The 16,879-nt window shown below is 36.5% G+C and overlaps 1 protein-coding gene across 1 annotated transcript; it reads left to right on the plus strand.

Moving 5' to 3' along the window:
- The first annotated feature begins 1,280 nt into the window (after nt 1–1,280).
- Nucleotides 1,281–9,399, plus strand: LOC143675536 (liprin-beta-1-like). Its single transcript, XM_077151714.1, has 2 exons — nt 1,281–1,329; nt 6,692–9,399. The coding sequence occupies exons 1-2, from the start codon at nt 1,281–1,283 to the stop codon at nt 8,761–8,763; spliced, it is 2,121 nt and encodes a 706-aa protein (XP_077007829.1). The 3' UTR covers nt 8,764–9,399.
- Nucleotides 9,400–16,879: the final 7,480 nt, after the last annotated feature.

Here is a 16,879-nt window from a genome sequence, read left to right on the forward strand (position 1 = left end):
TACCAAACATCAGTTGTCTAATTCTTTGGGGTTATTTCCGTACATTCTAATTTGTTCCATTGATTTTTATATTTTTAGTGGTCAATTCAAATCTTTCTTTTTTATTGGACAAGATTTTACAGCAAGTCTTAAAATCAGGGCATTTAAATTCTCTGACTTTGTTCTTTTTGAAAAAAAATTCTGACTATGCTAGCTCATATGCACGTTCATGTAAATTTAAGAATCAGCCTAACCATTCTTACAAAAACCATTTGATATCTTTGTTATATTTGTCTTTAATAGCTAGATCAATTTGCAGACAAGTGACTACTTATCAATTTTGATGTTTCCTTTCCTCATGCATAGTCTTTTCCTCCATTTATAAATGTCCTCTTGATCTTAATGAAGAGCTCTTGCCCTTCCTTTGTCCTTCTTTTATCCAAAAAAGAAGTCATATTCTTATGCTGTTCTAAATGAGATAATTCATTAATTTTGTTTCCAAATTGTTTGCTCCTAGAACATCAATTTTTGTCTATTAACCTTGAAACTTTGCTGAATCCACTTATTAGTTTGAGCAATTGTTTTTTAGATTCATTAGGATGTACTACATAAACAACTCTGCTCTGCAAATAATGAGAGATTTATTTTTGTTATACCTGCCCTGAATATTTAAAACAACCAAACATTACTTTCAAGTACACAATGCGTATAAAATTAAGCCAAGGTTGACTATGGAAATGGGTCAGAGATCAACAAACTAAACAGAAAGCTTATCAAGTCAAGAGCTATCTGAGGACATATCTAATAAGACTTTACTTTTTCCTTTATAGGTATCTGCCCTCCTCACTGGCTCAAAATCCCTGATCCATATATTCACTCCCATTAATTCTCAAAACTTTTCACCCTTTCCTTAGAGGATGGAGAAATTTTATTTTCAATTTTTTTTAGGTAGAACAAGTAGCTTAAATTTGCCTGCATATCCCCACCCATATAACAGTAAGCCAAAGTACCCTATCCTTGCATGCCAGAAACCATAACCTTAGAAGGCAATAAGACATTAGAAATAATGCCTAATGTTTTATTACTCACATGTATGTATATACACATGCCAAAACATTATATGTGACCATTACACTCATGGGAATAGAATGGAAGGGAATGCACACAAATGTTAATAAAGTATTTCTGGAAGCACAATTATGGGGGATTTATTTTCTTTATTCTTTTGTGTGTTCTGTATGTGGTGGTTTGAAGCTGTATATACTCCAGAAAAAATATGTTTTTAAATATAATCCACTCCCATGGGTATAATCCCATTTCAAGTAGGACTTTTGGATGAGGTTACTTCAGGTAAGGCTTCAGCCACTTCAATAAGGATGGGTCTTAATCTTGTCACTGCAGTTCTTTATAAATGGAATGAATACATACAGAAAGAGAAAACTGCCGAAGCAAAAAGTTGCACTCAATAAAACCCAGAAGAGAAGGGAGAGACCAGCAAATGCCACCATTTGCCTTGCCATGTAACAGAGTAGTCAAGGAACACTAACAGCTAGTATTTAAGAAAAAGCATCACCTTGAGCTGCATTGATTTGGATGTTTTCTCAGCCTAAAAATCATCAGGAAAGAAATTACCATTATATAACCCAACCTATTTCATGGTATTTGCTTTTAGCATCATAGGGAGCTAAAATAGATTTTGGGGGTGCATGGTGGTTCAGTGGTAGAATGCTCACCTTCCATGAGGAAGATCCCAGTTCAATTCCTGGACCATGCACCCCCCCCCAAAAAAAATGGGTTTTGATATCAGGGAGTAGGGTATTGCTATTGCATATACCAGAAATATGGAAATGGCTTTGAACTGGATAATGGGTATAGGCTAGAAGAATTGTGAGGTGCTTGATTGAAAAAGTTTAGATTGTTTTGAAGAGACCGTCAGGGTGCACAGGTGGTTCAGTGATAAAATGCTCACCTGCCATGCAGGAGACCTGGGTTCAATTCTCAGCCCAAGCACACTCCCAAATAGAAACAGAGAGAGAGAGACTGTGAAAACAATGATGAATGTGTTATTGGAAACAGAAGGAAAGATGAACCTTGTTTTGAAGTGGGAGAGAACTTGGTGAAATTGAGTTCTGATGTTAGATGAGAAGCAAAACTTGTAAGGAACCTTGATATTTAGCTGAGGAGATTTCCAAGTTAAATGTGTAAAGCACAGCCTGGTTTTTCCTTGTATTTTATAGTAAAACAGGAGGGGAAAGGGATAAGCTGAGAACTGAATACTCGGGCATAATGAAATCAGAAATTAATTGTTTGGAAAATTCTGAGATACTGAAAAGCATATCCCCAGAGAACAGTGCTCCATGTGAGGGTTTATTTAAACACAGAACCAGTCAGCAATTTCCATGGAAGTCAAGATTAGAAACGCATTATTCAGGAAAGATCTATAGAAAGTTCTTTCGTCAATTATTTGGATTCCTGTATACTACATGCGAGGTTGACAGGTTTTTTGTGTGTAATTCTTTTTAATGAAACCAGTGCCAGCCAGGACTTGAGGGAACAGAGAAGAAAAATTGAGAGAAAAATCACCGCAAGGGCAAAACCATGGAAACCGAGGTCTGTACTGAAGAGATCTTCTTGGGTCAAAAGAACAGGGCCACCTGTGAGTGTAGAAAGGTTGAGTCAACCTGTGCTTTGAGAGGGTGGACTTTCTACCCCATTGTTCCAAAAGAGTGTTACTGTCCCAATGCTTTGAGAGAGTGGAGCCTGTGCTCCCAGGATTTGCAAAAAATCTGGCTGTCAATCTTATGGTTGGAGATGTTGGAGCCTTCATACCAGTGTTCAAAGGGAACACGTGTACTAGACAAATGGTTGGAAGGTGTGGGGCTGCTGTTTCTTCAGTCCCAGAGGGGAAAGCATTTTCCATGCATCTCTCAGACCTTTAAATCTAATGGTCTATGTCCTGCAGGATTTCAGAATCATTTGGGACCCATGACCCCTGTTCCTTCCAACTTCTTCTATGCCTGTCTTTCCATTATGCACTGGAAGTAAATAACTTGTCCTTTAGGTTTCACCGATTCACAGACAGAGGGGAATTGTGCCTCAAGACAGACCACACTTACAACCGATTTTAATGAGACTTCGTACTTAACATGGTTTCTGAAGTGACTTGAAGCCTTTAGGATATTGTGATGGAATGAATATATTTTGCATGTAGGAAGAACATGTATTTTTAGGGTTCAGAAGGTGGAGTGTGGTGATTTGAAGCTATATGTACTGCAGAATAATATATTTCTAAATCTAATCCATTCTTCTGGTTATGAATCTATTGTAAGTAATTCCTTTTGATGAGGCTAGTTCTGTTAAGGTGTGTCTCTTCCCAATCAGGATGGGTCTTAACCCTATCACTGGAGTCCTTTATAAATATAATGGATTCAGACATGAGAAAGAAAGGCACACAAGTGAGAAGCTGAAATCAACGAAACCTGGAAGAGAAAGGAGAAACCCACAGATGCCTCCTGTGTCTTACAATGTGATAGAGTAGCCAGAGATTGCTGGTCTCCAGGAAGAAAGCATCACCTTGATGATGGCTTGATTTTGACATTTTCCTGGCTTCATACTGTGTGTGTGTGTGTGTGTATATATATATATATATATATATATAAATAAATTCCCATGATTGAAGCCAGTCCATTGTATTGTATTTGCTTAAGCAGCTTAGGAAATTAAAACACAGTGCTTTTGAAATTCTTCTTAATTAAGCAAGTAGTACTTCTTAACCATGAAATCAAAAACTTTTGAAAGAAGAAACTAGAAGACATTTTTGTAGTCATTGGTTTTCAAACATAATTTATTTCATAAAACAAAAATGTAGTTTTGAAACTTACATTGCAATGAAGAAAATTACCTTTCTACTATACTTGTTAGAAGCATTGCATTTTTGTTTTATTACCTATCAGGACAATATTCATGTTATCACAATCTTATCTACTGAAATTTTAGATTATTTATGCTGAGGATTAAAAGCAATAAGTTAATTATAATGTGTGATTTAGAGGTATGCTTGCATATGTTTTCTTTTTGAAATGTTAAGCTGAAGAAAAGTAATGAAAAAAATTAAATCTAATACCTTTTTATTAGACATGTCTGTTTTTTTAAAAAACAACCATATTTACACCTTAATAATAAAAATAAAACAACCTTAATACATATATATTAAGCAAAATATATGTGGTTATTTTAATTTACACATAATAATACAGACTTTTATTAAGATATCTTTCCTGAATTCTTAAGCAGCATACACTCTGTTTAAAGATATTAAGCAATTGCATGGATTTCCAAAATTCAATTCATTGCAAAAGTTATTACCAAAATCTGTAATTATTTTTATATTCTACCCTATCAAAGACAAATACTCTAATTTTTCATTACTGTAATTGCATTTATGACAACTGATTTGTTTGGGGGCATAAGTTAGAGAATCAGTGACTTCTCAGACATCAGGAAAATGATACAGGGCCTGTTTATTAATATTTTTCAGTTCACCATTACATATTGATTAGTGGCATTGTAACCCACCCCCTTTTGTTTTGGCAACATTCTTCAGGGGATTCATTGACTTTTTCCATGCCAACCCATCTCACTGTGAGCGAATAGCCAAATAAAGTGAGAGGATAAATCTAGCTTAGTGGCAGGGCATTAAAAGAAAAAAAAAGTTTTCAGGAGTTTTAAGTAACTGCAATCATGAGTCAACTGCTTGAACTAAATGACACCCAAGCCCATGTTATATTAATTATTATTGTGTCTAAATTTATGTTTAAATTTAGTAGGAAAAACAACAAGAAAATTGAAATCTAGATAGACCGAGATGATGATGAATCAGCAGAGTAAAATGAAGTGTAACTGTTAATTTTGGGAAATAGATGTCACTCAGTGTATCTAACAATTGTCTTTCAGTCATGAGGGCTAAAATGAGAATTACTCAAAAAGCAAAACTAAGATCGGTTTCTACAACTTACATAAATAATGTGCTGTGTCTCAAGTAATGGGGTCTCTGACCGGCAGTGCAGAATTAAAGCCTGGATGAAATTGCACAACTGGCTTCTCAATTCACTCTTAACTGGGATAGAGAAACTGTTTTGCTACTTCTGCCTGGATGTTGATGATCTCAACACAAAACGGAAGAGTTTGAAAATAATCTACCTACTTGGAGATGACTAAGATGAAAACCATGTCAAAGTATTCAAGAGTCACATAAGTTTTAGATGATACCACCATGAAGCATATAAAGCCACACATTCCTCTTGGAGAAAACAAAAAATTTCTATTAATGTATTTCCTTCCTCAAACTTCAACCTCCCAAAAAATAATAATAAACACCAGTAAAACATTTTATTGTACTCAAAAATCTGGGGAACAATGTGTCCATATCCTGTGCTACCTTTGCTGCTCTTTGCTGATTAAAGCAACCTGAACACTCTCTCACATTTAAAAATATACTTAAAATGTAGAAACATATGAAACAGAACAGAAAAGTCTCAAATTTGGAATTGTCAGTCATCAGAGTTTTCTTAAGAATTAAATTAATGACAAAGTGCCTTATACTTCTAAGAATGCCACTCAAGCAATAAGTCATATAAAATAGTGGGGACATCATTTGGGATTAAAAATACTTCAAAGGCTCACAGATCTGCCTTCTTTTATCCCCTCTTCAAAGCATCTTCAGCTGAAATAAACTGGTGCTGGTATTAGTTAGTAGTAAGAAGAGGTAAAAAAAAAAAAGGAGGTGTAAAAGAAAGTTATGACTGTAAATATATTATTTTAGGGTTATCTATTGGCATGTAGGTGAGTCAGAATTGCAAAACCACATTCAAATGCATTGCTGAAGAGATCAGTCAGCCTGTGAGTTATTTCATCTTGTTCTACTTCTTTCTGCCCTTATTTTCTATATCCTCTAGGTTATGGTTATCATTCTCAAACAAGTGTCTTTATTTCTGAGGGATCAAATAAGGTAAAAAGATTTCTTTATATTCTATATTCATATGGAAATATATTTTCTGTATTCATGCAAAACTATACTTTCACTGATAAATCTGCTCAAGATATAAAATGCTATTTCCTTGATTTTTACAAATTATATACATTTAGCAGTGGGATACCATGCTAATAAGACACTCGAATTGGCAATTGACTTAATCAGGAAAAATGTAAAAACGAAACTGTGATATGAACACTTAGTTTTTTAGTAAAATCTTTCAAAAAATTCTCTTACCCAGTTTCTTGATTGCAAATAAAATGAGCTTCAGTGGCTAAAAGGCCGGTAAGGGAGTTTTGCTTCAGTTTGCTAAAGCTGCCAGAATGTAATATACCAGAAATGGGTTGGCTTTTACAATGGAGATTTATTAGTTTACAAATTGACAGTTCGAAGGCCATGAAAATATTCCAGTTAAGGCATCAACAGGCTATTTTCTCTGAAGAAAAGCTATGGCTGCTAGGTTTGCTCTATCACATGGAAAGGCACATGACCAGCATCTGCTGATTCTTCTCTCCTGGGTTTATATTGCTATCAGCTCCTGTTCTTTCTAAGATCTTTCCAAATATCTATGGGTATTTCTTTCTGTTATCTTCTTAAAAGACTGTTATGGTTTGCTAAAGCTGCCAGAAAGCAATATGCCAAAAAAGGATTGGAGCTGAAGGATAGGAGCTCTAATTTTAGAGGATCGGAAAATAGAAGATCTTCGACAGTGCCTGAGCAGATACAAGAAAATGCAAGACACAGTCATACTGGCTCAAGGTAAAGATGGTGAATATGAAGATCTGCCCAATTCTAGTTCCATCTCCACTATTTTGGATGTCCAGGGCTTTAGTGATCTGGAGAAAAGTCCATCGCCTACTCCAGTAATGGGATCTCCCAGTCATGACCCATTTAACACAAATGTTACAGAAGAGTTCCACACCAACATATTACAAGTTTCAATCCCTGCAATATTGCCAGCATCTAAAGGCATGGAGATTTCTGAAAAAGCAATATTGCCTCCTAAACCAGAGACTACATTTGAAGAGAATGATGAAAAAATAATCATTGGTGCAGCTGTTGAAACCCAGCTATGTGATAATCTTTTAACTTCAAGTCTGCCAAAGTCCAGCAGCCTCAGCAATCTGAAGAAGGAGACAGCAGATGGGGAAAAGGAGCCTATAAAGAAGCCTACAGAGAATAAAGTTCCAGCAGAAAGCAGCACGTTTGGGAGCCTCCCCACCAAAGCTCCAGGACATGATGTCTCTATGGATGAAAACCCCTTTGGCACTCGAAAAGCCAGAGCTTCCTTTGGCCGGGGCTTTTTTAAAATAAAAAGTAGCAAGAGGACAGCAAGCGCACCAAACTTAGCTGAAACAGAAAAGGAGGTAGCAGAGCACCTAGATCTGGCTGGTGTATCTTCTCAGCAAAAAGATTCACAAGGGAGTAGTCCCTTCCAGATATCTCCACCATCTCCAGATTCCAAAAAGAAATCCAGAGGCATCATGAAACTCTTTGGAAAACTTAGGAGAAGTCAATCAACCACATTCAACCCAGATGACATGTCTGAGCCTGAATTCAAAAGAGGAGGGACACGGGCAACTGCAGGACCCCGGTTGGGTTGGTCTCGAGATTTAGGACAATCTAACAGTGACTTGGATATGCCATTTGCCAAATGGACCAAGGAGCAGGTTTGCAATTGGCTTATGGAGCAGGGCTTGGGGTCCTACCTGAATTCTGGCAAGCACTGGATTGCATCTGGCCAAACGCTTTTGCAGGCTTCTCAGCAAGATCTAGAGAAGGAACTTGGAATTAAGCATTCACTTCATCGAAAGAAACTCCAGCTGGCACTACAAGCCCTGGGATCCGAAGAAGAAACTAATCATGGAAAACTGGATTTCAACTGGGTCACTAGATGGTTGGATGATATTGGCCTCCCCCAGTATAAGACTCAGTTTGATGAAGGACGGGTAGATGGCCGCATGCTCCATTACATGACTGTTGATGACTTACTATCTTTGAAGGTTGTGAGTGTGCTACACCATCTTAGTATCAAAAGGGCCATCCAGGTCCTGAGGATAAATAACTTTGAGCCAAACTGTCTGCGGAGGCGGCCATCTGATGAGAATAGCATCACCCCGTCCGAGGTTCAGCAGTGGACCAATCATCGAGTGATGGAGTGGCTGCGCTCTGTGGACTTGGCAGAATATGCCCCCAATCTCAGAGGCAGTGGTGTCCATGGTGGGCTTATGGTTCTAGAACCTCGTTTTAATGTAGAAACAATGGCTCAGTTATTGAACATCCCACCAAATAAGACCTTGTTGCGAAGACATTTGGCCACTCATTTTAACCTTCTGATTGGTGCTGAGGCCCAACACCAGAAGCGTGATGCCATGGAGTTACCAGATTATGTACTCCTAACAGCCACTGCCAAAGTGAAGCCAAAGAAACTTACCTTCAGCAATTTTGGGAATCTGAGAAAGAAGAAGCAGGAAGATGGGGAAGAATATGTTTGTCCAATGGAATTGGGACAGGCATCAGGAAGTACAACCAAGAAAGGATTTAAACCTGGTGTGGACATGCACCTGTATGATGATGATGATTTGGATCGGTTAGAGCAGATGGAAGATTCAGAAGGGACGGTGAGACAGATAGGTGCATTCTCTGAAGGCATCAACAATCTAACACACATGTTAAAGGAAGATGACATGTTTAAAGATTTTGCTGCCCGTTCCCCGAGTGCCAGCATTACAGATGAAGACTCCAACGTTTGACCAGAGCCGCTGCATAAGCTTTAGAAGCTTTTAGTCTTTTTTTCTGCGTTTCCTCTCTTAATACTCACAGTGTAAACAGTGTGCAACAGATTGTCTATCATTTATCGTTCCAACTCCTGCTCTGTTAGCAATGGAAATGGAAAGCAAGGAAAACGGATCTATTCTAAAGTTGCCATGATAAAATGAGACACTGGTAAATGAGAGTATAATTGTTTTTCCTCTATTTAATGTAAAAATCTGTGATATATTTAAAATATTTCATTTAAGATGAGTATTTTGCCATAGTGTTTCCATTCGCATTGGCAGTATGGAGGATTTTTGGCGCAGTAAACAGTAAGTGAGCGATGTTTTTGCATCAGTGTTCACTGCCACCCTGGGCAAGATGTCATGTGCTCTCAAAAATCAACAAAAGGAATTTCTTTAAGCGTTCATTGTGCCCACTAAATGCCAGCCACACCTCCACATGCCACCTGTTGTCTTATTTTTATAAATTTTTCTAAATAGATGTATATATACAGTACATAGAAAATAGAACTTTTATTTTGACACCTAAGGAAGATGGTGAAAAGATCACATTTTAAATAAATGCAGTGATCACATTTTTCATGTACCAGCTGGTTCCTGGAAAGGTCAGGATGCTCCTTTCTCCACAACTGAATTCTAACAATGTTGATCATTTAGGCTATATAGTATATATTAAATACCCCTTCTTTGATTACACATAACCAAATTGTGAACAGTTTTGGAAGAGTATCAACCTTTGTCTTGGATACTTTTACCTCATGAGAAAGTAGTTGAGGGATAATTAAATACAGTTAATGAGAATGAACTCAGAAGCTCCAAAAGTATTTGTAAACATAATTTCTGATGGAAGTCAAAACAAAACAAAAATCTTTACAGTATTAAGCTTCTTACTGTCCTTTTTGTCAAATACATCATTACATCAAAATACTAACAGCCTGCCTAAGTATGTTTTTAATTATAAATTTCTGAGACTGTTAATGAATGGCACATATAAAGCTGAATATTTGTCTGAACATTTTGTTCCAATCACAGTTCAATAACTTAGACTTTAAAACCAGTTTGATACAGTGGTGACTATTTTGTGATGATAAAATGTTCATGTTTTTCTGTAGCACAGGGCTTTTCTTTATAAAGAAAATAGAAAGCTGCAGCAAAAAACTATTACAGTGTTTATTATTTTGGGGGGTATTAGAAAAATATTCTATTTTTTATTCAGTACTACATCATTACTCATGAGAGCCAACCATGGAAGAGGCAGGTTTTCACAATTTGGGGTGGGAGGGACAGTTCAGTAAATACCATTGGACTTGGTTATTTTAAGCTGTATTTGAATGTCAGTGCTATGATCTTTTAAGTTGCCACCAAGTTACCATCAAAGAACTTATAACACTAGATTACTACTTATTCATAACTAACATGATTTGATGCTGAAAATAATTTTCTTTGCACCCTACCATTCATTATTTCATAACTATATCAGAAATTTACCATTATTTGTATTTTATTTTAATGTGAATAGATGTCATCATTTGAAAAGCTCAAGTTATTATTAGAACCTGATTAAAATATCAGGAGACTGTTATAGATGCCAAATATTCTTTATTCAGGTCAATGTAACATACTGATGATTTGTGAGAAGAACAGAAATTTTTTGATTATACATTTTATTTACAAAATGTTATGCACTGCTGGTATTACCATACAAAAGGAAATAAAGTCTATTGAAAATTGCCTCAAAAAAAAAAAAAAAAAAAGGATTGGCTTTTCCAAAGATGATTTAGTAGGTTATAGATTTACAGTTCTAAAGCCATGAAAATGTCCAAATTAAGGCATCAAGTGGAAGATGCCTTGACATTGAGAGAAGTTCACTGGCACCAAGGTTCCTTTGTTACATGAGAAGTCACATGGTGGTGTCTAACATTCCCTTACTCCTGAGCTTCATTTCTCTAAGCCTCTGTTTCCAGAGGCTTTCCCTCTGAACATCTCTGGGTCTTTGCGTGCTTCTCCAGAGAAACCTTCATACCTCTCTGTGTCCTGCAGGTCTCTGAGCATCTCCAGGGCCTCTCTCTCTTTCCTTCACTTTGGTCTTATCTTTCTGCTCTCTGTATCCACTGCAGGCTTACTCTTTGTTTTCTGTCTTTTACCCTCTTCACAGAGGACTCCAGTAAAAGGATTAAGATGTATCTTTAATTGGGTGGGTCATATCTCCATGGGAACAATTTAACCAAAGTTCCCACTCAACAATAGGTCTTCATCCACAAGAATGGATTAGAAGAACATTGCTTTTCTGGGGTGCATAACAGTTTCAAACCAGCACCAAAACCCCAGTAAAAGAGATTAAGACCCATCTTGAATGGGGTGGGTCACATCTCAATTGAGTCAAAATGTTCCACTCACTGTGGAATCCACATTCACAGCGATGAATTAAAAGAACATGGCCTTTTCTGGTGTACATTCCAGCCACAAACTACCACAAGTTTATACATATGATTACCCAAAATGATAACATTTGCAGGCCATAATTACTTAATTTTGTTACAAATATATGTTTTCATTGCTGCTATTGTGAAAAATACTGTTTTTATAAAAGGTGAACAATTCCTCATTTAGTTTGAGTTGTTGGAATCTACTTGTACCTTATAGAGAGTAAGCAATTTTAAATAGTGTATAATACTCAGGTTTGATCACTTTTTCTGGACTTAAATCTCATTTATGATCCATCTTAGTGTTGATGACATCATTTAGGGTCTGTTTCTTCACAACTTACTTAAACCTACTGCAAAGCTTTCAGGAATCCACTTCATGACCACAATGTTGATCCATTCATTAATCACCGAAAACTATTGCACTCACGAAATAATGTATTTACAGCTGTCTTTCTGGTCAAAACCAATTATTTTCCCTTCTTTATGAATCAGAATCTTTAACAATTCCTTTTCATTTTCTTTGTGCCTTTAGTACATGGATTCCCATCATTTATTCGTATTTATTAGCAGCCCTCTGCTTTCACTTTCCATCATTTTAGACTGTTAAAGCTGTATGATACTTATGTCATATGATCTGCTGCCTGTATTCTTTATTTCTTTACTCATTGTCCTTTCTTACTAGAGACATACCAGAGAAGTTCCAGTCTCAGAATATGGTTTCCCATTATTTTCTCCACCTACACTGGAGTTTTTCAAGAGATACCCAGCTTGCCTATTGTGCCACTAAAACCTAAAATTTTTCAACCTTCATTAAGCTTTGAAAAGCTGCCAGGTAAGCATACTAAGCTTCCTTAGTCTACGTTCTCTCTCTTTATTCTCCAGCATGTAGATCAAGAGCACTCTCCTGTCCTCAAACTTTGAACCCCATAATCTCAAGAGATATTTAATCTCAAGAGATATTTAAAATCATAGAAAAAAGAATTTTTCATATTTTACTCTTTCAACTATCTGCCAAAACTGAAAATCTTCCTAATTCTGTATTTATTTATTTTTTTGTTTTTCACTGTGAGAGTCCCATCTTCTATATTCTGAAACTGTGGCCCAAACTTTAAAGCACAAACCATTAATTTTGGTTTAAATAAGCCAAGTATAAGTTATGATAATTAATCAGGAATTTGCGGAGCCAATTAAAGAGCATGATATGTAATTGAGACCTATCTTCACTGCTTCAAGGGGGTTCAATGGGTTGGCCAGTGCCTAAAGAGCATGTTAGTAGTAGAGGTAGAACAAGAATTAAGTCAGCTGGCTTCCACATCATTGTTATTCCCATGAGAACATGAGGCTTTACAAGACTCCAATGCTTTTGTGTAGGAGAATAAATCTTTAATGAGAGAAGTTTTAGACCTGTGGAAAATTGATAGGGAAGATTTTGGGTTAGTAAAGTAAGGAGAAAGATTCCAGTTTCATTCAAAGAATATCATGTAGGTAATATCAGATAATGAGCTTATTTGAAAAAGAAGAATGAAGTCATATTTACTTGGGAATAAGTAAATAGCAGCAGCAACAGTCAAATCAATGCTTAAAAGTATAGCCTTGCAACCAATAGCCTTCTTCTTTTATTTTTATTCTTTGTTAGTCTCTCTCACTTGAACCTAGAAACTAGGGTTATGGGCCTGGAATTAAAATATTAGAATTCTTACCAAGTGGTAATGCATGAGTTACCAAGAGAGATATAGAGGGCTTATGTGGGTCTCCAGAGCTCACATATCTCTTTAATAAAAAGGTATTTACTTTATATAGTGGATTTCTAAGACTACTTAAAGAACATATTATGTGGCTATTCTTGAATACTTATCTAAACACTCATTTTTGTCCATGGAATTAATGTTTAAAGAGGTAACTTAATCTAGATAATGCAGTTTCTTTTATATGCAGGACCTTTAATTAAGATTATTTTTTAAAAGGTCCATGTGGTTACTTAGAAAAAAAACCTATTTGTCAAAACATTCTTATCTATTGCATTCTGGAACTGGGGTTGAAATGATGGCCAAATCTAGGTTATATAGTTGATTTATTAAGTGACATCTTAATATAAAAATGGGAACAAGCTAAGAAAGCCAGATAGCATAGTAAATTAAAGATTTTTGGTCCTAGGGAAAAATGCTAAGAATAGTTGACTTGTTTCCTGAAGTTTCCAATTAAAAATTCCAACCAATGTTTCCTTAAGGTAGGTACCCATATCCTCACAATAAATTATTCTTGCCTTAACCTGGATTGAAGATGCTGATTGATTGTTTCTCGAAACCAATCACTAATTAAAGCTATGTGCAATCTTTATGTTGAGAAGACTTAAATAATTGCTAGAGTTTGGCTACAAGGGAAACCTTGGGAGCCAAAGAAAAAGATGAAATAGAATCAATTACATTGTCCACATTAAAATAAAAATAGTCAAACTAAGCACAACCATTCTTTGATATTTATAAGAGAGAAGGATATCTCCTTAGTCTTCATAGAACAAGCTTTGTGTAATATAGTGAAAAAAATTATTTTCAGAAAACCTGAAATGAACACATCAGTGAGTTTCACGCAATTATATTTGTCATATTTCTTAATGGAGAGAATTCATAATACCAATGGCAAAGGTAACAAAGAGAATTCAGTGTGGGTGTAGTTAACAGTGATGGTACAAGAAACTAAATCACTTAATTTTTAATTCAGCACTCTTTTTGTTCCCTACATCTTCCATGAATGGAACCTGTGTTAGATTCAGTTGTCAACTTGGCCAGGTGAGCATACCTAGTCTTGTTGCTGTGGACATAAGCCAATGGTACATGAACCTCATCTGTTGCTAATTACATCAGCAGTCGGCTAGGAGGCGTGTCTGCTGCAATGAGTGACGTTTGACTTAATTGGCTGGTGCTTAAATGAGAGATCGCAATGCAGCACTGCTAAGCAGCTCAGCATTCCTCATCTCAGCACTTGCAGCTCAGCCCAGGCCTTTGGAGATGCAGAAAGAAGTCACCCTGGGGAAAGTTGTTGGAACCCAGGGGCCTGGAGAGAAGACCAGCAGAGACCATCCTGTGCCTTCCACATAAGAAAGAACCTCAGTGGAAAGTTAGCTGCCTTTCCTCTGAAGAACTAACAAAATAAATCCCCTTTTATTAAAAGCCAATCCATCTCTGGTGTGTTGCATTCCAGCAGCTAGCAAACTAGAACAGAACCCATTTGCATATATGTATGAGAGAAAGAAAGAGAAGAAAGAGAGTGAGATTAACCTCTGAATGATGCCTTAGAGTGATTTCACATACAATAAGTTTCTGGACTGGTGGAACAAATCACATACACACACAAGTACTCACACACGCTGCTAACTGTACCTCATATTGTGAAGGGACAGAAAGTCTTTCTGCTCAATCTCAAATACATTGAAAAATGGAGATGATGTATTTATGCATTTGGAAATTTTCAGAACTCTGAAAGCCAGCATGATATGATTTCCCCTAAATGCTTGATTATTTTATACTACTTTATTATCGAACAACAGTGAATGTATAAGCTATAAGTTCCAACATAAGGAGGCTCCTATTGAGAAAAGACCTCAAGCTTAATTTGAATAATGTTTCTACTTTGAGAAAATAGTACCGCAGTCCTCATTTTGTACCTTAAAGCAAAACTTAAGATGTTTAATTATGGATGTGTAAGAGTAGATGTTATTTACAAAATTTATGCTTTAAAATTGTTTATTTTTATTTTATCATGTAAATTATATTTATTTATACAGTTCATGACTCTACTGTGTTTTGTTTTTGTTTTTTTTTTTTTACATGAGCAGGCACCGGAAATCAAACCCAGTTCCTCTGGCATGGCAGGCGAGCATTCTTGCCTGCTGAACCACTGTGGCCCACCCTGACTCTAGTGTTTTGACATCAAGCAGATTATCCTCTTATCCTATGTTGATCTAATTTACAAGACCCAGAAACATTTCTTCCCAAGAGCAGCACCTAAACTGCCACCTTTTTCCCAGTGTGCTTTCCTAATCCTGTCTAAGAGCTATGTATTTGTAAACAAATGAAACCTTCTTACATTTGTCATAGATCATTGCTGCAGCCCGGTAAGAGAACTCCATGCCCTAATGTGCCTGCAGTTGTACAGAACCACGTGGAGACTTGTAGGGGTGAAGAGATGAGTGTTCCATGCCTGCACACTTGTGCTTCAGGAGGGATGAAAATCAATGGCCTCCTACCCTCAGTCCATTAGCAAGAAGGCTTAATTTTTTGATGGATGTTTTTGGTGGATGGGGGAGGTCCTCCAGAAAGTGTGCATTTTTTATTGACTCATCAACTGTCGGTTTCTAAGGCTACACATTGGTAGAGCACATACTTACTATAAAATATTTAAAATTATCTCTTTAACACTGAAAATGTCATATTCTGAAGGCTTTTTTTTCCCTTAGATGTCTTTTATGAGACCAAGCTTAACTGTCATCATTTCTTGTCTAATGCCAGAGTTTTACATTGAATAACTGAACACTTTATCAAACCTGCGTTAGGGGGCTTTACAAACCAGTTTTACAAAGTTCAGCTGAGATAAATAATTTAAATTCCACCTAATATGAATAATCCTGAGCCAGCATCAGGACAATTCCACAATCTCCAGCCTTTGGTGTTGTGGGTGTTTTGGATTTTAAACCTTTTAATAGGTATGTGGTATATTGCATTGTTGTTTTATTGTTTTAATTTGCAGTTCCTTAATGACACAATGTGTTGACCATTTTCTATACATTTATTTGCCATCTGTATTTTTTTTTTTTTTTTGCTGAAATGTTTGCTCAGATCTTTTAGGAATTTTGTAATTGGGTTGATTGTTATCCTATTGTTGAGTTTTAAGCTTCTTTGTATAAATTGCATGCAAGTACTTTTTCAAATATTGCATACCAGTTTGAAACTATTATGCACCCCCAGAAAAGCCATATTTTAATTCTGATCCAATCATGTGGGAGAAACCATTTCTTTTAATCCTGATTCAATACTGTAAGGTAGAAAACATTTGATTAGATTATCTACACAGAGATGTGGTGTGCCGATTATAAGTGTGGCCCTTTGATTAGATGGAGTTATGACTCCACCTACTCAAGGTGGGTCTTGATTAGTTTACTAGATTCCTTTAAAAGGAAAAATATTTTGGAGGAATCTCAGATGGAGATGCTTAAAGAACAGTTGCTTCAGAGCTGACAGGGACATGGATGTTTGGAGATCTTTGGAGTGCCGACAGAGACAGCAGATGCCCAGACATGGGAAGAACCCAGTAGACATCACCATTTGCCTTCCCATGAGATACTAAGCAAGCCAGAACCTGGACTTGTGCTCCAGAGGAACTAAACGAAGGTAAACAGATGCTTAGAGAGGAAATGACTACCATCAGAAGTGGAAGCAATGAACTGGGAACAAGGACCAGCAGATGCCAGCCATATGCCTTCCCAGATTGGCCTTCCTTGAGCCATAGTATCTGTGTTGGTTTAAAATGATGTATGTACCTTAGAAAAGCCATGTTTTAATCCTAATCCCATTTTGTAAAGGCAGCCATTTCTTCTAATCCCTATTCAGTATTGTATGCTTGAAACTACAATTAGATCATCTCCCTGGAGATGTGATTTAATCAAGAGTGAT

The sequence above is a fragment of the Tamandua tetradactyla genome, chromosome 3 (assembly GCF_023851605.1).
Source record: "Tamandua tetradactyla isolate mTamTet1 chromosome 3, mTamTet1.pri, whole genome shotgun sequence".
Taxonomy (NCBI): domain Eukaryota; kingdom Metazoa; phylum Chordata; class Mammalia; order Pilosa; family Myrmecophagidae; genus Tamandua; species Tamandua tetradactyla.